General features: G+C 42.9%; 1 protein-coding gene across 1 annotated transcript in view; it reads left to right on the top strand.

The window, feature by feature from the left end:
* The window catches only part of NOLC1 (nucleolar and coiled-body phosphoprotein 1), a 45,992-nt gene extending 34,929 nt beyond the window's left edge, over positions 1–11,063 (top strand). The window contains exons 14-15 of the mRNA XM_068257951.1: positions 4,795–4,881; positions 10,625–11,063. Coding sequence (XP_068114052.1) covers positions 4,795–4,881; positions 10,625–10,783 — 246 coding nt within the window. The 3' untranslated portion in view covers positions 10,784–11,063. The remainder of the gene's footprint in view (positions 1–4,794; positions 4,882–10,624) is intronic.
* The last annotated feature ends 14,116 nt before the right edge of the window (positions 11,064–25,179 follow it).

The raw sequence follows: 25,179 nt of genomic DNA, 5'->3' as shown, positions 1-25,179 counted from the left end.
ATAAGTTTCCTAGAATTAGAAAATGGTCAGTAGTGCATGTATTTTATCTCCCTCTCTGCCCTCAGAAGTTGTATTCTACCAGGAAAACCTTATGGCTGTAATTTGCTTATCAGTGATGTTCACTATATTCCCTACAAGACAGAAGCTGTCCCTTCCATGCCTAAAAATTAATGTTCAGGCAGCAAAATACAAGTTAAACCACCTGGTTATTAATATCTTTTTCACTGTACATACACGTTTATCTCCTCATGTCACATGTTGCCTCAGGTACACTTTAAAGTCATACTATCTTGAGAAATATGGAGACCTAGAATATTACTAGCTGGTTTAGTAGTTTAGTCCAAATTGGTTGTGGTCTGTTGTAGACACTTCCTGGTTTTTATTTTTTAACTGTTTCTACTGTGCAGACTGCATTTCCATACAAGCAGTAGCGTTTACTCACAATCTGTCAGCATTCACACTGGGAATACCTTTCAGATATCAGTCTTCTATAGCAGAATATGTGCGGTTCAGACTGAGAAACCTCCAAGCAAGAACACCACCACTACTTAAGACCTAGCAGTAAATTACTAGTATTGCATTTAGTCTATTGTCCTAAATGCAGTACCCATAATACATTGCATAGACTGTGGGTGAAGCTATGCAAAGCATTCCTTTTTTGCATGCTTTCAGAGTTGCTAGTTTCTAGCATTCCTACAGGCCTTAACCACTTCAGGACCACAGTGCTAACCCCCCCAAGACCAGGTTATTTGTTGAAATGGCCACTGTAGCTTTAAGGCCAAGCTGCAGGGCCGCACAACACAGCACACTAGTGACAACCCCACCACCACCACCACCAACAGAGCTCTCTGTTGGTGGGTTCTAATCTAATCCTTCCCCCCCCCCCCCCCGTGTTTACTTTTGCTTGTATAAATATTTATCTGTTTGTTTTTATATTTTTCATGATTTATTTTATTTTTTGAAAACCCCCTCCCTCCCCCTAGCCAGCCAATCATGGCGGTCAGCTCTCATAGGCTTTACCCTATGAGAGCTGATCGCTCTTGTGCCTCAGGGGGACAGCCGTGTCACACGGTCGTCCCCAGTACAGCACTGCTGCTGATTGCAGTGCTGTGCTAACTGTAAAGACAGCTGTTTCGCCGTCTAACAGTCTCTCGAGCGGCGACCGCCGCTCGGAGACTGAAGTCAGGGCGGAGCCCTGCCCCTCAAGCAGGAGATGCGCACGCAGCCTGCGCGCGATCTCCTGGAAATCCCAGCCCCAGGACTTGACGCCAATTGGCGTTAGGCGCTCCTGGGGCTGCCGCAGTGGCCACACCCATTGGCGTGGAGCGGTCTTAAGATAGTTAAACAGTGGTCCTCAAATTACGGCCCGCGGGCCAAATGCGGCCCCCTGAGGCTTTTTCACCGGCCCCCCAACACAAAATGTGTAACTTATAGATGTGGCCCACTGCACTTTCAAATATCAGTGGCCTGCACATAGAATAGCCATGCCATCCACATACTGTAGAAGCCAGCTAGCAGTAATTCGCTGGCATCCAATTCTGCATCAGGTGACACTGCTGTCCAACTGGACGGCAGGTTGTCACCTGGGTATGCTTCACTGTCTAGTGCATGGGTGCCGCATGACTGAATAGCTACTGCTGGGAGTTCTCCTCCAGGCATAATTGGGGGGAATCAACACCTAGATTCAATGCAATGTTCTGCAACATAATTTTATGTATGTTCCGGCCTCCAGCAGTCTGAAATAGGTTGGGGGACACCTGCCTTAAAGCAAACCTTAGCCAGACAGAAACCAGTTACACACTTACCTAGGTGGAGAAAAGCCTCAGGATAGTCCAGAGGCCTCCCACGTCCTCCACAACCCTGCCACCACTGGCCGACACCCTCTTATTTAACAGCCGAGCTCCCCTTCGTTCACAAGCACGCTCAAACTGCGCCTGTGCGAGTACAACCTTGCCTGTGCCCTAGCATGAAGTTGCTTGTAACAAAGGTGCAGCACGGATGTGCTCATACACAGTGGCATATACAGCCACGGGAAGATATCCATCTAGCTCTTGTAAGACGGTCCATGCACGGCAACAGTGGGGTCAAGGAAGAGATTGGAAGCCTCTGGACCATCGGCTCAAGTTTATTTGAACCATCCGTTCAGCTTACTGATTCAGTACATTTCCCAGCATTAATACAAGGTATGGGTTTTTATGACTCTAGAACAGTGGTAGATTCCAGTTTTCTCTCATGATTTCCTTATAGGTCTTAATGATCAGAGTTTTTGGAGCTAGTCCTCAGGTACTAGTAGTACTAGTAGCTAGTCCTCGGGTACTAGTACATATCTTCTACATTGCTGGGAAGGCCCACAGGTTTATGAAATGGCAATAGCATTGAGAATATTTTTTCTCTGTGCATGTGGGCACCGAATACCTAGCTGCAATACATCAGTAGCATAGCTTTCCCTGATGCTTTTGTCCCAGCCCCCTCCCATTCCAGTTGCAGCAGCTCTACAGACCTGAATTCTTCCACTCCTATGGAAAGTCAGATGGTGATGCCTGAATGTTCCCAGTGGTACTTGGGCCAAAATGCAAGTTTTCTATAGCATGCAGCCAGGCAGGAGCCTGCATATGTCATCCAGATGAGTACCTCAGATGTACGATGGCCAGTCTGTTGGCATGTGGTCATTTGCTAGGCAATAGATGGCAAATAGATTTCTGTATTCAGTTTTCACTGAAGTAAGCAATGGGGAGTCTTATGACCAATATTTCAAGGGTTTCTGTTCACAATGAAACTTTTTAGGACATTCAAATTTACTTTAGGAAGAATTGCCATGAAAAGCAGTAAATTACTCCTCTGCTCACTTGAAATATCCATTCGGATGCACATCTTCTTTAGTAAATCAACCCAGTGGTACATCCAGTAGAGTGAACAAAGATGCACCAATCCAGTGCCTCAGCAGTTGCATTTGATTGTGCAATTTAAAGTTGCATACATTATCATACATTTGCATTAACCCAGACAAACCTAGAGGACAAAAATCAGAGGAAAAAATATTATACTAAACCTGGTGCGTCCATGGTGCAGGGGCATCTTGTTGAACTTTACCCCCAAGCTGTTTCTCAGATGCTCTATCTAAGCTACACAACACTAACCCCTGCTGCCCCACCACACTACACTAACTCCTGCTGTCCCACCAGCAAATTACACTGCACTACCACTTCAGTGTAAGCTCTCACCTGATGCTGTTGCCTCGCTCCTCTCCCACTTGCTCCGGTCCTGCCGCTCTACACGCACTCCTCTACTCCTCCTCCGCTATCTGCAGCTGCCAATATACACTGCAGTCGCCTGCTGCTATACACGCTCCAGTCCTCGTACTCCCTGGTGTGCTCCATACTTCCTGTTGGTGGTTCTGTTTTACTGCATGACCTCTGCGGGGCTCATGCTCTGAGGTCACCACTAAGTGGAAGTATGTGGATTGGACTCTGTATATCGGCAGTTGCAGACTGAAAAGGAGAGGCGCGTGTGTAGAGTGGCAGGACCTGAGCAAGGAAGAGAGGAGCGCAGCTGCTGGATGTGGTAGGTACTTCCCTAACCCCCCCCCCCCCTTCCCCAAATCCCCCCCCCCCCCTGTACTACTAAAGCACTTTTTCACCCACCGCATATTCACACATATCAACAAGAAAATTTAGTACGATGTGTGATATTTGTTTCCACTATTAATTCCTTCAAGCTAATTGTCCAGGTAGTTACTATCAGTGCAGATAAAAACAATGTCACCTAGAGTACTCAGCATTTTTTGTTGATATAAACCACACTTTTTCTGTTGTTTTATTAAATGGTTTTGTCAGCTCTTTCATGGACAACATGTTTCTTGTTGCCCATCATAGAATATTCTGCATCTGTCTAGTGGTAAGCCTAATATGGCACAAATATATATGTATGTATGTATGTATATACATATATAAGTATATACATATACACATATACACCAAATCCATCAGTTTACCAGTTGCAAAATTGTAAACAGGAAAAACTTTTGACACCATCACTAGAGTTAGATCATGCAGATTGTGGAGTCTGCTTTGTTTTGTGATGCTGCGGTAATACCACAGTCCTTTCTACTGGGTGTTTGTGTTGAAGTTTTAATGAATTGTTGCTTGGTGCACCATTATACGTTTCTTGACTCGTGTATAAGGCCAACAGCATAGAAAGGAGAGCAGATCCATTACAAACGCTTGTGTTGCCTTGCCTCCGTGCTTACGGATTAAGATTAGAAGTACAGGTAGAACCGGATCTTGTTCAAAAGTATTTACTGGTTTTATCTCCTTTATCTACTAATAGAACACATGGCAATGAAGTCTTGTAACTGAATTGCATGCCATTTAGGATCACATGCCATTTAGGATGCAATCCATAGAGTTTCTCAACTCCAAAGCCCAATCAACACGATGCGATTCTTTGTGCGATTCGATTACGATTCTATTTACCATTCAATTAAATCCGACATGTCCGATTCTGATTCGTTTCAATTCGATTTGCCATTGCAAAACAATGGCAAATCGAATTGAATCAAATCCCGATCGGACATGTCCAATATAATTGGATCGTAAATAGAATCTTAATCGAGTCGCACAATGAATCCTATCGTGTAGATGAGGCTCTAAGGATCTAAGAAAAGACTTTCCAATAGTTGACTGCCAAATATATCCTCTGTGAACAATAGGTCTGTTGCAGTAAGTTGAAGAATGTGGACAACGACCGATACTTAATCTTGTTTATATTTGAATTTCCTGTTTTTATGTGATTTAGGACTCTACGAAAACTCCATTTCGGCGAGTAGTGGAAGAGGAAGTTGAAGTTGACCCCCGAGTTGCTAACAATGCATTTGAAGCAAAGGTAAACGTATGGTGTTTGCAACGCTTGGTAGTCTGGTCTCTTATGCTGTGTCTAATTGTAATTTTGGTTCCTTGCACATCCATGCAATCATCTAATGAGATGTCTATTGGTTGCGTTTTCATTTAAAAAATAAACAACCCACTGTCGGTCCATCTAATACTGAATTAATGCTACAACCAAACTCCTTTTCCCTGCCTTCAGTTCTGAATAGGTTCTCATTGTCACTGAAAATGTACAGAACTGGAGGAAGTAAGCACTCCACTTTTTCCATACAGATGGGGAAGTGCTGTGCTGTGTCTCTGGACAGAAAAAAACTGTTTGGTACTGACTTTTGTACTGTGTGGCTAGTTTTACACCATGCCAGGTGGAAAATGTGTACAGTTTACTGGACATGCATTCCAGTTTAGTTCATTTTACATTAGTTTGCAGTTTTGATTATTAATTGTAACAGACAGAAAAGTAATTGCTGCAAAAGCTTTTTCCCCTATCTTTGCAGTGCTCACTCTGCTGCCATGAGTCATGCCAGTTAGGGTCCTTTAACACTTAGGGCGCGATTCCATTAGAGCGGCGCGCGTCTGTGAGACGTCTCTTCCAGGTCTGCGGGGAAAGCAGACGAATCCCAGGATATGGGATCCGCAGCCTCCCACGCCGATTCGAATGGAAAAGCCGGCCAAATCTCTAGCGGTAGCGATTCGGCCGGCGTTACCATTACTCCCTATGGCAGAGTTTCCCCGCACTATTCGCCTGCGGGGAAACTGCGGATTTGCGGCGGTTTCCGCTCAAGTGGAAACGCGCCCTTAGTCATTTGCTCTAACTGAAAGACAACTGATTTTCAAAGTGATGTCCACGTTTTACTAAGGCTCTGTTCCCACTATACGTGTTTTAACTGAAAGTTCTTTCACAATGCACTGCTATGGAGAGGCATACTAATGCATACCAAAAATGGATAGTGGGAATGGCTACTGTCCATTTAAATGTCCAAGGAAATGCCCTGCCCTGTATATTTAGTATACAGTCAGTTAGGTCTTAGGTTTGGAAAAAGATTGCAGGCTAGGACCTTCCAGATCATTTACCGGAATGACTAAAATGGATCCGTTTAAAAATCATATGTGGATGGTTCCTTTAGATAACATTTTCATGTCTATCTCTCTTCAGTCCGGAAACCGCTTTTTTATTCATGTGTTACCAACTCTGAACTTTTAAAACTAAACTGGGATCAAAACATTTGGGCTGGAACCACACTTGCCCTCTGTTCACATGTTTTTATGCAATGAGGTAGCACATTTACACACACCCGATGTTGTTCAGTTCTTCCTGTTATTCAGGTCATGTTATGGTCCTGTTTGAAAAAACATGTGGTAGCATAAACCCCTCTCGGGAGAAAACCAGGGCTGTGGAGTTGGAGTCTGAGTCGGGGCAATTTTGGGCACCCGGAGTCGGAGTTGAAGTCTGAGTCGTGGTTTTAGAAACTGAGGAGTCTGAGTCGGGAGTCGGAGTCGCATGATTTTTGTACAAAATCCACAGCCCTGTTAAGTATTAGACTGAGTCGGAGTCTGAGCAATTTTGGGTACCTGGAGTTGGAGTCGGCGTCGTGGTTTCAGGAACTGAGGAGTCGGAAGATTTTTGTACTGACTCCACAGCCCTGGAGAAAACTCTGAAAATTATGGGATTTCACCTTAGTGTGAAAGCTGGCCATCATAAGTGGAGTGTTCTGGTGGAAACTTGTGTGGTTACTGTTAGCCTTACCAAGGACATGCACTAAATGAAGTGAGAACAGAAATGGGGAGGCCCATCTGGAGATTTATTTCACGTACAAAATGGTATAAATATATGTAAATTTATTGGAGTTAGATTCCTGGTCACTGGTACAATTTATCAACCGTTCTTTAGGCTGTGGCTGATATTGGGCTTTAATAACCCCAAATGGAAAATATGGATTGAAGTCTATTTTACTATTGTATTCGTTACGGCCAGAACCCCAAGTCTGGCCACTTTGGGTTCTGGCCGGTCAAAACTAGAAATGGCCAGGTGAGGCAGCCAGTGTGCAAAACGGGGACTTTTTGCGGACTTTGGCCAGCCAGAACACATTATGGCTAGATGTGGCCAGCCAAGTCCTGAAGTCCTGAGTCCCACCTCCTTCTGTCAGTTCACCACTCCCCGCCTTTTAACTCCCCGCTGTCTCCAGGGTTTAGCTCACCTCTGTCCGCCTTCTGTCTCCCCGGCTGCATGGCTGTTCCCCGGCAATGCCCTGATAAGCTTTCCACTCCCTGCCACCTTCTGTTCTCCGATGCTGCACTGCTATCTTCCGTCTCTGTCTGCCTTCCCTCTTCGGCTGCTCTCTGAGCAGTTCACAGTTCCCTGCTGCCCAACTAAAGTGGATCTAATCTTTTCCACAGGACAAAAGGAAAACGTAGAGATATGCACCCTTTGTGTTTAGAGAGTTTAGTCTGTCCAATTCACCCTCATGTGTGGCTAATTACCAGTGTAATTTGATCTCTCAGCTGGCTCAGTTCTGGAATCTCCTCTGCCACGGCAGAGCAGCTAATTTGTAAACACTGGATGTTAATATGTCTACTTCTATGAAAGTAGGAAGTAGACAAACTGCAGAATTTTTGCAGGATTTGTTACGGCTGTAGCAAATAAATGTTTTTCTTTAAAGGTTATTATGCCGTTTTGTATCTTTCAGAGTAGAGCGGAAATTCTTAGTGCCTTTCATGCTGCCAGACAGGACCCGGGATGCTCTGGGATTTGTACATTTTGGACTTTGGCCACTTCGCAAACTGGCCGGCCATTGTCAGAAATTCCCCAGCATTTTGGACTTTGGCTGACGTCAAATCGGCCAGTTCTAGAAATTGCCGGCCACTTCCCACTTTGTCCGATTCCTGGTTTTGGCCAAAACATATTCAATGTTTGTTGAAGTACATATATCTCTCTGCACACCAATTACTAAAAACTTCAACACACAACAAAGCTTCAGATCAAAAGAGAAGCTTGTATATATACATATGATTCGGTACACCAGACCCAAAGGTGGATATATTGCATGTAAAACGTGTTTAGAACAAAGTGCACAGTGCATTTTACTTGCAAAATAATTTTTGTAGGAATGTGCGCTTTTGCACATTCATTCAAGCTGAATCACTGCAGTAGGATCACCCTCATAGGGTTAAATTAGCTTAGAAGTGCTTGCCATGTGAACCAAATTTTACAGCCTTCATGCCTTCCCCCATCTACCTCGCAGTCAGGCGAGTCCCATGTACAGTGATGCCATGTAGGGTCATGATGAACCGTGATCCCTACTGCAGCCAGGCCTCCTTAGTAACTTAAAGGAATCTTAACAGCTCCTAATTTCAAATAGCTGAATGTGCTGCCGAGTCAACAACCCAGCCCCCAAGCACATCAAGTGTGACATGTTATCTGTTCAAAGCACAATAGCCCCCCCAATGCTGAATGGATTTGTTTGATCTTAGCTTCTGGACAATTAACCTCCCTGCCGTTATAAAAAAATGCTGCGCACGGCAGGGAGGGTGTTTTTTCGCATTATTTTTTTTTTTTTAGCATGTAGCTAGCCTAGCGCTAGCTACATGCTTCCCCCCTCCCTGCGGCGTCCCCCCGAATGCGCCGATCGCCGCCGGCGCATATACCCATCCGGAAATCCCGTTCTGAACGGGATTTCCAGGAGGGCTTCCCCCGTCGCCATGGCGACGGGCGCGATGACGTCATCGACGTCGTGACGTCAGAGGGAGTCCCGAACCACCCCTCGACGCTGCCTGGCACTGATTGGCCAGGCAGCGCACGGGTCTCGGGGGGGGGGGGGACACCCTCTGTCGCGGCGGGTTGCGGCGAATCGGCGGGGAGCGGCGGCGATCGTAAGTTACACGCAGCTAGCAAAGTGCTAGCTGCGTGTAACAAAAAAAAAATTATGCAAATCGGCCCAGCAGGGCCTGAGGAATCCTCCGCGGCAGGTTACCCCGAGCTGAGCTCGGGATAACCGGCAGGGAGGTTAAAGAGAATCTGTACTCTAATATTCTTACACTAAAAAGCATACCATTCTATTCCTTATTTTCTCCTGTGCCCCTCTGTGCTCTTTCTGCCACTCTCTGCTGCAATCCTGGCTTGTAATTAACAGTTTTAGGCAGTGTTTACAAACAAACTAACTAACCAGCTTGTGATAGGCTCACATAAACAGAGTGTGTGAGTCATACAGAGTGTGCAGGGGGCCTGCAGATGGTGTGTATCGCTTCTATCCAATCACAAGCAGCCCTTCACATTCCACACATTCAAGCCTTAGCCCGACAGACACCACAGAGGAAAGGAGATAAGATTTATTACAGAGACAATGCAATTAGGAAAGGCTGCAGTAAGCCAGAGCACATTAGAACAGGCATAGGAACTTATAGGATAGAATAACTAAGGCTGAAAAATGTATTAGAGTCTCTTTAAGTCTAATTAGAAGAGTCCTTCTCTGCCTTCCAGAATACTGCCTATAATTATCCCTTAAAGCGGAATATAACCCTGCATTTCAACTTTGCTCTAAAACATTATTTACAGCATATTATATGCAAAAAGCATTTTTTTTTTACTAGACCAGCATTGGAAGGGTTAAACACAGAGGTTTTAAGTTCCGTGCAGACATTCAGATGGTTACATTCTATTTAGTTAGTGTGTAACTGTTTATCAATAGATACATCTCTTTGGCTGTCCTCCAAGCTCCTTCTCAGTGAGAGAGATGAGTCATAATAAACACATATTTGTAAACAAAAAGTATCTAACTCAAGTTCGGATTCGGTTGCAGAAATCTCTAGGGACTTTAAAGCCCTGTGTAACCCTTCCAATGCTGGTCTAGTAAAAAAAAAAATGCTGGTTGCATATAATATACTGTAAATAATGTTTTAGAGCAAAGTTGAAATGCAGGGTTATATTCCGCTTTAAATGTATAAAAAAAAAAGGTAAAATTATTTTTTAGCAATGAGCCACATTTTGTTAGTATGCATTGTTAATGTTCTTTTGAGATGCCTGGGTGCTAAAAATGGTGCTCGGTTCACTTTAAAGGGAACCTTAACTGAGAGGTATATGGATGTTTCCATTTAAACTATGCCAGTTGCCTGACAGCCCTGCTGATCTCTTTGGCTGCAGTAGTGGTTGAATCACACACCTGAAACAAGCATGTAGCTAATCCAGTCTGACTTCAGTCAGAGCACCTGAACTGCATGCTTGTTCAGGGGTTGTGGCTGAAAGTATTAGAGACACAGGATCAGCAGGAGAGCCAGGCAACTGGTATTATTTTAAAAGGAAAAATCCACATCCTTCTCAGTTTAGGTTCCCTTTAGCAGAGACCCATCTACCACATAGATCAGTCCCTCCCCCATGACATGGACTGTGCCCCTGCTGGGAAGTAGGTTTAGTTTTCCGTTGAAGAGGAAGAGGGAGTATGAAGAGGCTTTTTGCTTGTGGCCAACTCCTTACTGTAAACTTACAAGTTGAAAGTTAAAATTTGTTTTATAATTCTGAATTCACTGTTTTATGAAATGCTATTCTAAAAAGTAAACCTGAGTTGGGGCTTTTAAATTGGCACATTGGTTTCTCAGTGAGTATAAAAGGGGAACCGCAACACTTTTTTTGTTTTGTTTCTACTTTGTGAAAATGATGCCATATAGGTTTATTTTGTCCCACAGTGAAAGTGCAATTACTTTTTGCAATGCTTTTGATACTAGTGGTAATTATTGTTCTTGTTGTATTCCAGAGAGGAGCAAAAGGAGACTGGGGTGAGAGAGCCAACAATGTGTTAAAATACACAAAAGGAAAGTCTTTCCGACATGAGAAGACGAAAAAGAAGCGGGGCAGCTATTGCGGAGGGGCGATTTCAACATCGGTCAATTCCATAAAGTTTGACAGTGAATAAACTGAAGAATGTTTCTTTTCATTTTTTTCCCTCTCCAAGTGATGAACTTTTTTTTGGATTTCGTTCTTTTGGACTGGTCGCACCTCCGATTGTTATCCTAGAACGGTGTCCGGCCAGGAGGTTTCTTTTATTTGACATCTTCTGTGTGTTTGTATGTGAAGCACCATTTTGATTTTAAAGAGTTAAATGCTATCCTTAAAGGAAGTGATTCCATCCTAGCAAGAAATTTTCATCTTGTTTTTGGAAAACAGAAATAAACTGATGTATTTTGTATTATAAATTAATTGGTCTAAATAATGATGCTTGAACAGAAGAAAAATAGGGAGTTTTCTTTTTCTTTATAGCCTTCTTCCATATTAAAACGTTGCTATTTACTACAGGTAGCAGCATGCCAATTTTGGGGGGTTAAAACAGTTATGGTGGCCATACACTGGCAGATGGCCACCAGATCTGATAGAGCCGTCTGATTGAATCTGATCAGAGAGGGATCTATTACCTGCTCACACACTGCAGACAGATTTCGGCATGAAATCTACTGGAAATCGTCCTAGCGCTGCTGCCTCCGCTTCCCCGCCACTTCAAGTAGTTTCTTCTCTCTCTCCCCCCCTCCCCCCTTGTAATGTGTCGTTCTTCATCTCCCACTACAGGCCCCAAGTGTAGAAGCCGCTCACCTACCTGCTGTCCACCTTCTGTAGTATCTTCTCTGCATCGCGGAGGGGGTCCTTGTACTCCATGACACCATCTCATGTACATGATGTCAGTACTTGAGGTGGAGTACAGACACCCCCCGGCAATGGAGAGGAGGTGCACGGCGGATAGGTGAGCTGCTTCCACACTTGCAACGGGGGAGGGAGGGAAGGCACACACATTACATGAAGGAAGGCCAGCTGTGGGGCTCGGCAATCATTGGAATATTGAATGCCATCACTGTCGAGCGCCCGACCAAGCCCTTTCAAGCAAGACCTGATTGTTTGTTTCAATCGATCCGGCTGGAAACCTATCAAATGGATAAATAGGGTGGCCATGTTGCCGCATCTATCGCTACCAGGTTCAATCCTTACGATTGAATCCGCTGTCATTGCTGCAAATCGAGTAATGTATGGGCAACTCACATCCATCAGGGATCTATATATATGAGTGTGAGATGCCATTGTTCTTTGCAGAGTTGTCCATTGTTCCTGCAGAGAACAGACATGATACTGGTCCATCCACTGATATTGACTGCTTTTAAAGAATAGCAAGCTGATCAAGAGTCTACCCACTATTAATGCATCCTGTGATGTAATGGCAAAGCATTTGTTTGTAGCTGCCTTTGCACAGATTTAAAGAGACACTGAAGCGAATAAATTTCACCCTTTTTACCTTATTTGCTTCAGTAGTCTCAGCACAAGTGAACTGCCGCATCCCCCACCGCAAAACGAGGGGTTTAGACCCCCCAAATCGCCGGGCAAACATCCACGACCAGCTTGGTCGTGGATTTTGCTGTGCTGTGGCAGAGCTTTCAGCTTCAGCTCTACCTCTCCTGACGTCAATCGACGAGCGGATCTCTGCCTCTCCACGCCCCTCTCTATGAAGGAACAGTGAGAGGGGTGAGGAGAGGCAGAGATCCGCCGCGATTGACATCAGGAGAGGCAGAGCTGAAGCTGAAAGCTCTGCCTCTTTCAGGAAATGCCAGCCAGATTGCTCCCCGGGGATTTAGTGGGTCTAAAGCGCTTGTTTAGCGGCAGGGATACGGCGGTTTACTTGTGCTGAGAGTACTGAAGCAAATTATAAGGTAGAAAGGGCAAAATTAACTTGCTTCAGTCTCTCTTTAAGGCTGCAGTTCATGCTGCAAGGTTAAAGCTATGCACCTGCATCCAGTGAATGTCGCCCAGATAGTGTGTGGAACAATCATTGCACAGACACCATGCTGGACAGCCTGTTTTGTTCTGTGAGAATGAGTGCTTTACTGCAGGGACTACAGTGGAAGAATAAAGGTCAACTCTTAGTTCACTAATAATGCAAACACTACATTTTCCAAATGATCCTTCCATAAAAGATTTTTCTAGTCCAAAAGGTTCTATCGTGGTTAAAGCCATGAGCTATGAACAATTGCTGTATAGACATGCTGTTCAGTTAACAGCTCATCAGTATTACTGTACAGCTGTACTGGAGGATGCATGGATAGTACCACACTCCAGAAACTTACTTTGAAGTTCCTGCAGGTGCAAGAGAAGTCTGGGGACAGCCGTCTGGCTAGTCGGATTACTACGTGGAAAGTCAGTGATATTGGGGGACACCGGTACACAATACCTCAGGAGCAATCCTTTCAACCAAGGAAAATCTAAAGTGTGAGTGCTTGGCTTGGGTCTGCAATCACAAGAACTTGCTCTTATCCTGAACTAAAGCTAACTGTGATCCTAGCTGCAGAAACTTCATATTAGCGATTTCATAACTAAAAGGGTCCTCCTGAACTATGGGATCTGTACATCAGCTTCCGTCCGGAACTGTGTGCTTTACAAGATTACTCCATAGCCTCCGTTACACGGTTTTTGAAATTACCTGTTCTAAGCAGGAACCATAAGGTGGCAAGTGAAATGGGTGGTGTTGGTGAGCTGTTGTAGCAACAAGTTTACTGTTACAATATATACTGTTATTCATTTAAAATTAAATGGCAAAAATGTCTGTTTTCTTATGATAGCATTTCTGTAAGAACTGAATCTGAGTGAGGTCTTGAAATGGCTTGTAAACGATTAATGCCAAGTACAGGTGCCACAAGATGACTACATTTGTTATATTCTGCCCCCACAGCAAGTAACTTTTGAGTTTCGGTGCTCATGGAGCTAGGTCTAGCTGCTGGGGTTAGACAGACTGGTTTCAGAATACCATATTCTTTTCTCCATTCTCATTTCAACTTCTCTGACTTGGGCCTGTGCTCCTTTCCCTCTACCTCCACAAACCATTCAAAGCACCGTTTTTGGCAGCTGATGAGCCTTCTTTAGCTTATAAGTTGAAGGAAGGGGGATCCTAAAGAATCAAGGTTTCGTTTTTACCTGAAAATATATTTTTCTGTGTACCCAAGCAGGAGCAGAATAAAGGTACTTGCAAGCATCTCGTGGTACCTGCACCTTGGGGAATGTATAACTCTTTTTACAATACTTGTTCTAAGTTTAGTGTTGAACAGAAACCTTTTTCGCAAATTGAAGTCTCTAGCTTAACATTCAGTCAGCCAGCTTATTGAGCAACATCTGCTGATTTTGGCTGTTTCTCTTTGTGGGCCAGTGGAATATTGCATGATGGCAATTTCTGCTCATCACTATGTAGCACTGATAGGAAATATAATATGAAGACCAAGTCATTGTAATAGCTACCAATAAAATACATTTTTTTAACAATGGTTTACTGAATTCGTTATGGTTAAATAATTTTAGATTAATTCAGCGGAATGACATTGGGGCACATGTAGTTTGGTGGAAAAATTAGCTTAAGTACTTCTTCAGTGTTTCTTGGTTAGCAATAGTAGCTCACTAATCCAAGTACCTTAATTGATACAGTAGATATGTTCTATAGAACAAATTGCTTGGGCACTTTCTGACCTATTTGGCTGAATTCAAAGCTGCTTAAAAGGACTACTGTTGTGAAAACATGTAAATTGTGGACACATGCCTATAAGAAGTACATTTCTTCCAGAGTAAAATGTGGGTGATTTTGCGTTCTCCCTTTATTTACAAAAGCACTCCCTGGAAACTATACAGAGATGGCGTCCAGCCTCCCTACTCATTTGCACACTATTTTGGCAGTCGGACTGAGCAACTGAAGATGAGTGCTTTTGAAAATAAAGAAAACACTAAGGGTTCAGACACACTATGGCCTCTTGCACACTGCAAGCAAATCAGATTCAGATTCAGATTTTTAATCTGTTTTTACATCCGATTCCGATTCAGATTTTTAATCTTAACTGCATGCTGCGTTTTTTGATCCGTTTTTCTGTTGAATGTATTCAAGGAAAATCGGAAACGGAATCGGAAACGGAATCGGAAAACGGATTTGCAGTGTGCAGGGAGCCTATAAGTTTTTTTGAGCGCTTGCGATTAATTAGCACTTTCTGAGCACTTTTTTTTTAAAATAGCTCCCATTCACTTTCATTAAAATCATGATAAAAATAGCCACCATCGTGTACGTTTTTAGGTGATCGCAGTGATTTTTACTGCGATGTTAATGAAAGTGAAAGGGAGCAATTTTTAAAAAGTTCTCAAAGCGCTAAACAATCACAAGCGCTCAAAAAAGCACTTCGTGTGTCTGAGCCCTACAATTCCCCTACGTGGAGATGGACTAGTTCAAAGTGAAGGTTACATAGCAAAAAATCAGTCACAGAAAATGTGACTGAAAGTATGGAAAAGGGAGGGGGACAGTGTTTGTGACAATAGTGGAACATGGACATAGTTTGAAAACTTGTTTCTTTACATGCACGATTTACTGCTCATCCATATTCAGTTTTATGCATGAGAAGGGCGTGACCTTGAGTGAGTAACTGCACTGGCTCAGCCCAATGTAGACTATATTGGCTTATAGGAAGTTGCATTTTTAGACTCCACTTTCTGAATATGCAAACAGCAGAGATCTTGACTCTGCATGGATGTATACAGCTACAGGTAACTACAGCTCAAAAATGGATTTCTACATTTTGAAAAAAAACAATGTACGCAAAACAATTTCTAGTCTTGCAGCTCGTGCTGATATTTAAATCCTGCCGCACAACAAGGACAAACATTGCAATCCTCTGAAATCAGATTGCAAAAAGAATTACAGTACAGTATACCACTTTAGTTTATTTTGAATGCTATATTGCTAATCAATATTGCCACATCTTAAATAGTTGTTATGAGCTATATTTACTGAAATCCTATGTGCAGTCTGGTTTCAGTGGGTTGGAAAACAAAACACTTTTTGAGTACACCATGCCTGCTGAAGCGGAAATCCAGATGACTGTGTACGTTCTTACAGATGAAAATCTTACTGTATCTTTTTTCTGCTTGCATTTGCTGCGTCATGTGATTCCTATGAAGCGATCTGAAAGCTGCCCAATATAAATGCCAACTGAAGCAAATTGATGTAGTCTGATGACTTTGTGGCTGAAGCAGGGAGCACACTTGTAAATGTGAAGAAAGCATGCTGATTATAGTATTGCATTTTTACTAATCTGCCTTTTTAACAAGGGGACAAAAAGTAGGGATAATAAAAATTGCACCCTGCAGAAAGAAAACACAGAGACAACAGGAGCCCAAATGGTGCGTGCAGTATATCACAGTACCAGAAGTATGTAAAATAAGCGGATGAATTATACTCACAAAGGTGGGTTGCAGAAGGGCAACCGACCACTAGAAGCAGGTGGAGATGTATAACCCCGACTCCACTCGGGTGACCAGTCAGAGCTGGAGGTGGTCACACTCTTGATAAAAAGCAAACCTCAAATGACCTAAATTGGTCAAAGAGGGTTGATGCCCCTCCAAATGGAGGGTGAAGGCACAGGATAAAGGTGAGAGGCGCCCAGAGAAGATAAAATTAGTTCAAAACACATAAAATGGAAAAAGTGAGGGGGCTTACCTCAATGAAGACAAATTCACGTATTAATAGAATTTTATTGCACTGGCAACGTGTTTCTTGGGTACATACCCACTTCCTTAGGCCAAATAGCAGTGCCTAGTAGTGCTTGTAGCCACAAATAAGGCACCTTGAAAGGCCTGAAGAAGTGGGTATGCACCCACGGAACGCGTTGCCAGTGCAATAAAATTCTATTAATACGTGAATTTGTCTTCATTGAGGTAAGCCACCTCACTTTTTTCATGACCGTACCAGACAGGCACAGTAACACTGTCAAAGTTGACCCTCATGATGCACTATGGGGGTGAATCGTACTTCCGGAAAAGCTTGCGGTTCTCTGTGAACGTGAACCCCCGGAAGTTCGCCGCAAACAGTTCAGGCCATCTCTAAATGAAAGTGAATGGGCTGGTGCACACCAGAGCGGTTCATATTTTCCACAAACGCAAACTCGGGGGCTGCAGCATTTTTTTAGATTTCTCAGGCGTTTCTGCCTCAATGTTAAAGTATAGGAAAGTGGAAAACCTCTCTGAAAAACGCTAAATCAGAGCGGTTTTCCAGGCGTTTTTGTTACAGAAGCTGTTCAGTGACAGCTTTACTGTAACAATATTTTTAATCTGCTACACAAAACGCTCCAAAAAACGCTAGGCATGTTTAGAAAACCTGCCTAGAATCGCTCTGAAATCTGCTTCAAAAACGTCTAGCGTTTTGCAGATCTGCTAGAGGTTTTTGGTGTGCACTGGGCCAAAGTCTGTTAAAAAAAAAAATTACATTAGGCTTGGTTTTACATAAAGTTAGATCGCCAAAAGCCAATCAAAGTGGAAAGTAAAATGGTTGCTACGATGGTGTGCTGTGGTCTGATTGGAGTCCAGTGCGATGCGTTTTACACCACAGGTATTGTGTCTGAGTGTAGGCTGCAGGCAGCGTTCTACTTCTTACTTCGCCCTCCCGCTACCTTTCTGTCCTGCTGATCCTGTAGCTTTAATTCTCCAAGCCACTGACCCAGAATGAGTATGCTGATCGGGACCATTTTAATCATATGTTTGTATCTTTGTGTGCAGCATCTGCAAAGATTTCTATCTGATGGGGAGTTCAGCTCAATAGAATAGACTGTGTAGGTATGGCTCTTGCTTGAGGGTGTCAATGATGGCCTTCTATGAAGAAGTTGTGGAGCACTCCTCAGATGTAATGTGGATGTGCCACGGTTGAACCAGTTGCACTCCAGTCCCTTAGTTGTAGAAAGTAGAAAGACCGGCACCATCCATCCGATTTGCAATAAAGCTCTTTTATTTGCTTTTCAAAAGCATATCAGCAGTACAAGCGACGTTTCAGGGCAACCGCCCCTTTATCAAGCTATGCTGTGCAAGACAATCTGTCAAATAAATTTCAACTTCCTTATATATCCCAGCAGCCCACCAGAACAGCCAATCACTGAATCCCACTGTCATCACTGACCAATCATTGCAATCTCGCCCTATGCGGACCTGATGGGAGACTGTAATTCTGGTTACGCTATTGGAGGATTCAAACTGTGTTTTCCCCACCTTACCCATCTCACCAGCGGATGTCTCTATTCCGGCGCACGCCCTCTGCTGTAAGCCACCCCCCCCCCAGGCCGCCGCACCGGCGGACCTGATGGGGAACTGGCTAGCGAGACGCGGGTCGTGATGGCCTTCTGGACAGCAGTCAGGTCGGCAGTCTTACCCATGATTGCGGTTTTGAGTAATGAACCAGGCTGGGAGTATTTAAAAGCCTCAGGAATCTTTTGCAGGTGTTCAGAGTTAATTAGTTGATTCAGATGATTAGGTTAATAGCTCGTTTAGAGAACCTTTTCATGATATGCTAATTTTTTTATAGGAATTTTTGGGTTTCCATGAGCTGTATGCCAAAATCATCAATATTAAAACAACAAAAGGCTTGAACTACTTCAGTTGTGTGTAATGAATCTAAAATATATGAAAGTCTAATGTTTTTATCAGTACATAACAGAAAATAATGAACTTTATCACAATATGCTAATTTTTTGAGAAGGACCTGTATTGCTTGGTGGACTTTCAACTAACCGACTGGCACCCCTCCAGTCTGTACTGAACTCTGCTGCTTGTCTCTGTTCTGTTCATCTCTGTTCTCGATCTTCCTCTCAGTAGTGGGCCGAAATTTTGCATTGAAATTCGCAATTATGCACCGTAATCGTAATGTGAAATTTCAGAAAAAATCATAATGAATTTGGTATGTAATAGTAATTCAGAATTTCGCATAATTTTTGCGCAATTTTGTGAATTGTGGGCTGACTTCTATTTTAAAAATTTTTAAAAATCTATTTTAAATATGCAAAGAAAAATGTTTTTTAAACTGTTATTTTTCAGAGTTTAAAACCATTTTTTCTTTGCATTTTTTTAAAATCGATTTTCTCAAAAACTACAAGGTACTTTTAGAAAATTCTTTTGACTTGTACCCACTATTCTTCTTAACATATGTAGCAATTTTGGTGTCACTAGCATGCATGGGTGCTTTGCTATAATCTGTCAAAGTCGGCATGAAATTGTGTGAAAATTACGTTAAATTTTAGGCGAAATTACGAATCACTGTATGAAATCAATTGAAGTTACAAATCATAAAGACGTATAAGCATAGATGCGAAAATGTATGTAAATTTTTCGTAATTGTAATTAGCTGATTACGATTATCACTGCTTCCTCTGCTGCTCCTCTCTGTCAAGCTCTTCACTGGCTACCAATTAACCAGAGGATCCAGTTCAAACTCTTAACCCTAAACCTACAAAGCTCTCTACAATCTCTCTCCACTGTACATCTTCTCACTAGTCTCCAGAGACCAACCCAACCGCAATCTCAGATCTGCACATGAGCTTCTTTTATCCTTTTCTACAATTACTTCCTCACATTCACATGTACAAGACTTCTCACGTGCATCACCCCTCCTCTGGAATGTCCCTCCACAGCACATCCGCCACTCTCCCACCTTTGAAATCTTTAAATGCACTCTCAAAGCTCACCTTTTTTGACAAGCATATGCCCTATCTTAGGCCATGCACCCTTCAACCTCACGTCTAGTTTTACTCCTATCTAAATAACCTAACCGCTCACTGCCTGTATATATACTGTATACTTCCACACCTCTTGTTTCCAGCCCATTCCTTTAGATTGTAAGCTTGCAAGGGCAGGGTTCTCACCCTTTTGTGTTTTGGAATGCTATTCATTTAATAGCTTGCACTTTATGTATTTTATTACATCTGCTATTGTAATCACCAGTTCCAGGTTTCCACAGTTCCAAGTGTCCATATTTGATGTATATTATTGTCTGTATAATTATGTATCCCTTGTTTGTTATCCTACTTTGTACAGCGCCACAGAATATGTTGGCGCTTTATAAATAAATAATAAAAATCCCCTTTATTTCTATGTTCACAGGTGATGTCATCTGTAAATTGTCTCCTGTTTTCTCCACAAGGTGGCACTAAACTTTTAGCACTGGTGAGGAAAGTATTTTCACTAGAAAGTGTATATGTTATTGGCACAAATGTATCAGTGCCTATTCTCAATGCAACCACTGCTGAGCATATGACTGGGTGGTCACACCACATCAATTACAGCTAATCAAGGCACCAAGTCTGACAACACAGGCACTGGAAGTGGTTATAGTGTACATACTTCTTGTCCTCAGCACTCTGGAAATGCTACTGTAGAGAGATTAAATCCAGCACAGGCGACCTTTCATGACTGTATAAATTGCCCTTTGCTATAATAATAATCCGAACATTTGTATAGCGCTTTTCTCCTGTCGGACTCAAAGTGCTCAAGAGCTGCAGCCACTGGGACGCGCTCAAGAGGCCACCCTGCAGTGGTAGGGAGTCTTGCCTTTAACGCCTTACTGAATAGGTACAGACCCTAGCCAGGATTCAAACCCTGGTCTCCCATGTCAAAGGCGGTGCCCTTAACCAGTACACTATCACTACTTTGCTATAGTGTAGAAAAAAAAGCAAAAATCGGTTGTTGATTTATAAAGAGCTAAGATATTCTGTGATGATATACAGAGTAAGAAACAAACATGGGTTACATAATAATACATACAATGGTATACATAACAGAATAACTAGATGTAGTAATCACAGTGACAAATGTAATATGATGAATAAATGTGTAGAAAATGTCAAGACTCAAAAGGGGGAGAGAGTCCTGCCCTTGCTCTGGACTATAAGACGCACCTAGGCTTATAGAGCAGAAATCGGGGGGAGAAAAAATACTAAACCTGGTGCGTCTATAGTGCAGGGGTGTCTTATGGACATTTATCCCCTCTCCTCCCAACTGTCTCTAAGCTACACTGCTCATCTGCAATACACCAATCTCTGCTTCCCCCACCAGTTACACTACACTAATCCCTGCTGCCAAAGCCCTACCAACTAAACTACACAGCAATACACTGCACTAAACTACACTAACCGCGCTCCTCTCTCCCTGGCTACAGTCTTGCTGTCAGATAGCTCCTCTTGTTCTTCTCCTGCGGCTACCGATATCCAGGAACATTGCGGCCGCTTGCGGCTATACAGCTCTGCTGGGTCCTCCGTACTCCTGGTGGTGTACATCCTGATTACTGTTGTGTTACTGTAACCCCAGTGGCGCACATGCACTGCTGTTGTTACAGTAGCACAACAGTTTTGGAAGTTGGGAGGTGAACATGGTTTGCTGTCAGCAGTGTGATTAGCAGGGGAAAGTGGGATGGAAGAGAGGGACCAGGGTTTGATGAAATGTCACAATATACTTGTAGTTTTTCCTGAAGCAATTAAGGGAGGTGGTGGGGGGGGGGTCATTTTATCACAAAACTTCTCACCTACTATATCCTTTCTCTGCTGGTGAAGTTAAGTGTACAATCTTAAGTAATCACTGAAGCGTATTCAGCGGAATTTGGAACTTTGTTATTCTGTTCAGCTAGAATGGCTTGAAGTGAGTGACTACATATGATAAAAACTAACATGCGTCTTGGATGATAGCATGACTGCATGTATAATGCATAGACTTGTGTTGAAAGTGCAATCCTGTGAGGAATCCGCACATAATGCAGGGATCTATTATCCTGTGGGCAACAAGCAATTAGATTATGTTAATACAAGCTCCAGTTAGTTGCGTTATGGCTGTGTGAGTGTTTACTGTGGAATGCATGAAGGAGGCTGGCCCACTACCTGCCCCATATTTCTTGTAAAGATATGAGTGTGAGCACTTGAGTACCAGTTATGCTCCAGAAATAAACACTATATATTTTTGTAACAAGTGAGGCTTGCCATTCTTCTTTCATTCCCTAACCTTTGATATTTTGTGTATAAATTTAATGAAATTGCTCGTGCAGAAAAAGAGGCGGCAAAGAGACCGAAGGAGAGGATGGGATTTAGAAATGTGTTTAAAGACAGATTGAGGAGGAGAATGAGGATTTAAGAATAAAAAAATCTCATGAGAAGCTAGCTATGGAGAGAGGATAAAAGACGATGAAATGTACAACAGTTACGGACAGCAGACATAGTCGATGAATTAAGAGATTTTAAGATGGCTGGGGAAAGCAGGCTGGTAGTAAAAAACAGGTAAAACATTGTTGCAAGTAGCTGTGTGTCAGAAAAGCAGTCTCCTGTCCGTTCCATTCTGTTGTCTTCTGGTTTAATTCTAGTTGATGTGCTTTAAAGGGAAGGTTCAGGGACTGTTTAAAAAAAATAAAAATCCGCATCCACTTACCTGGGGCTTCCTCCAGCCCGTGGCAGGCAGGAGGTGCCCTCGGCGCCGCTCCGCAGGCTGCCGGCGGCCGGCCAGGTCGGGCTCCTTCCGCGTTCCAAAATGCGCCTCACGGCGGCGCGCTGACGTCATCGGACGTCCTCCGGGCTTTACTGCGCAGGCTCAGTAGTTCTGTGGAGCGGCGCCGAGGGCACCTCCTGCCTGCCACGGGCTGGAGGAAGCCCCAGGTAAGTGGATGCGGATTTTTATTTTTTTTAAACAGTCCCTGAACCTTCACTTTAAGGTGTACCTGAGGCATCAAAAAGTAAATGACTAAGAAGAAGGAAGCCTCTGAATCCTATAGAGTCTTTCAACGCCATCCTCCAGTTCACCATTGTCGAGCATGGATCTCCTGAAGATTACCGAAAAGGACTTTTTGGTAGGAACATCAGGGCCGCACTACTCCTCAGGCAGGAGTGAGGCCGTACTGCGCCTGTGCGGTAAGCCAGAGCTGCTCATGCTACTGTGCAGGCATGGCTGAGCATATGCCAGAAGAGGAATGTGGCCCCGATGTTTCAGAGGGTCCCAGACAGTGCCAGAAGACAGGAGAACAGAGGCTTCCCTCTCCTTAGGCAAGTATTTACTTTTCGATCTGTTTAATACCTTTGGCGCTCTTTAAGGGCCGAAGCATAATCGACCTAAGAGGTCAAATCGACTGAATAGCTAAGTTATGAAACAATTATAGAACATGTGACATGGCAAGAAGCATACAACATATGGGAGTTATCAATCATTTGTAGATATAGCATATCCTTCTGACCATGTTCCACCCCACCTTTGAATCCAGTTTGTATATAAGGATATTAGATTAGTCAGGAAACAAGACAATCTGTAGTCTATTTCTTTATTGCACCCGTTATTTACAAAAAGTATTCACAGATGTTCATAAACCTATTCCTCTTCAAAAAAAAAAAAAAAAAAAAAAGATCCCACATATATCACAATAGAATAACAAAAGGCAAGTAACAAGATTTTATTTCCTGAACCAGTTAGACCATTCAGAGGCATTTGTCAAAGTTGTGAAAAGGTGTTGAGGTATGCCTTCTCATTTTATAATCTGATACCGAGATTCCTGAAGTAGGTGATCAAGCAACAGTAATTTTAATAGCTCATCACAAGGAATGGTTTAGCGTAATCCTGAATAGAAATGAGACAAAATTAACATGCAAATATTTACCGACCCAGGGACACTCACCAACTGAAACTCACTAACTGAAAAGCCTTTGCTCCAAGGTATTTTACATAGACTCATTTGAGGGACGCCGGTCTTAAAGAGGAACTCCAGTGAACATTTTAGCGTTGGCAGGTGATGTAGCTGCTGCATGGTTTTTGGCAGTTAGAAACCACTGTAACAGCTATTTTCCACAATGCAACAAGGTTCACAGACAGTAAACTGCCAAAAAAAAGTACGTACTTTTCTTGTGGGAGGGGTTTCACCACAATATCAGTCATACAGCGCCCCCTGATGGTCTGTTTGTGAAAAGGATTAGATTTTTCATGTAAAAGGGGAATCAGCTACTAATTGGGATAAAGTTAAATTTTTGGTCGGAGTTTCTCTTTAAAGAGGAACTCCAGTGAACATTTTACTGCTAGCAGGTGATGTAGCTGCTGCATGGTTCTTGGCAGTTGGAAACAGCTGTAAACAGCTATTTCCCACAATACAGCAAGGTTCACAGACAGGAAACTGCCAAAAGTACGTACTTTTCTTGTGGGAGGGGTTTCACCACAATATCAGTCATACAGCGCCCCCTGATGGTCTGTTTGTGAAAAGGAATAGATTTCTCATGTAAAAGGGGAATAAGCTACTAATTGGGATAAAGTTAAATTTTTGGTCGGAGTTTCTCTTTAAAGAGGAACTCCAGTGAACATTTTACTGCTAGCAGGTGATGTAGCTGCTGCATGGTTCTTGGCAGTTGGAAACAGCTGTAAACAGCTATTTCCCACAATACAGCAAGGTTCACAGACAGGAAACTGCCAAAAGTACGTACTTTTCTTGTGGGAGGGGTTTCACCACAATATCAGTCATACAGCGCCCCCTGATGGTCTGTTTGTGAAAAGGAATAGATTTCTCATGTAAAAGGGGGTATCAGCTACTGATTGGGATAAAGTTAAATTTTTGGTCGGAGTTTCTCTTTAAGGGTCATTTTAAAACTATATTAACTATTTGTGTGTGTAATGCAAGTCCACTTTCCCCAAAATAACAGGGAGAAGCCAAAGGGTAGGGACACATTAGGCAGAATCGCATATGCGTTTTCCACTATGTGCTATGGAAAATATGCGATTCTGCCTAGTGTGTTCCTACCCAAACTGTTCAGAACTAATGTCAATAATAAATACTTAAAGAAAACCTGAACGGAACATTAAAAGTCAAAATAAGCATACACAAGTCATACTTACCTTCCATGTAGTCTACTCCTCAGTGTTTTTCTCCTGTCCCGTGTCCTGTTTGTTCACTGTGATCAAGGGAATTTTCCGTCCTCCATTTTGAAAATGGCCATTACCCATAACAGCTTTCTGGTCAGCACACAGTTAAACTGTAACAGCGACCACTTGAGCCATAGGGAAACAGACATGTACCTGGTACATCAGTTTTCCTCTCAGCTATAACTGACAGCAACTGATATTTTACTGACAGCAACTGATATATTTCAGATCTGACAAAATATTGTCCGAACTGGAAGGGATGATTGTCAGAAGAAAATGGTGAGCTTCTGAGAGGAACTGATGGCAAGGTAACTATGTAATGTTCATTTGAAGTTACCTCATGTGGTTATTTTAAATATTAAATTACTCAGTACAGGTTCTCTTTAATGGCTAATATATAGAGGAAATGACACACTTATCACTTCAGTTGTGAGCCCCCAACACTTTATATAATATTCAGTTAAAGCTCAACTACTCCATGCAGCGAGGAAAATGATTTAAAATAAACACATGACGTAGCTGCAAATGAATATTACATACATGAATATTACATACTAACCTCATCGTCAGAAAACAAAGAAAGCCCTGAGAATCCCCCTTAAAAAGATGGACTGGCCCAAAACC

Source organism: Hyperolius riggenbachi, chromosome 10 (assembly GCF_040937935.1).
Source record: "Hyperolius riggenbachi isolate aHypRig1 chromosome 10, aHypRig1.pri, whole genome shotgun sequence".
NCBI lineage: Eukaryota > Metazoa > Chordata > Amphibia > Anura > Hyperoliidae > Hyperolius > Hyperolius riggenbachi.
Note: the sequence above shows the minus strand (reverse complement) of the source record. Positions and strands in the feature narration are given on the sequence as shown.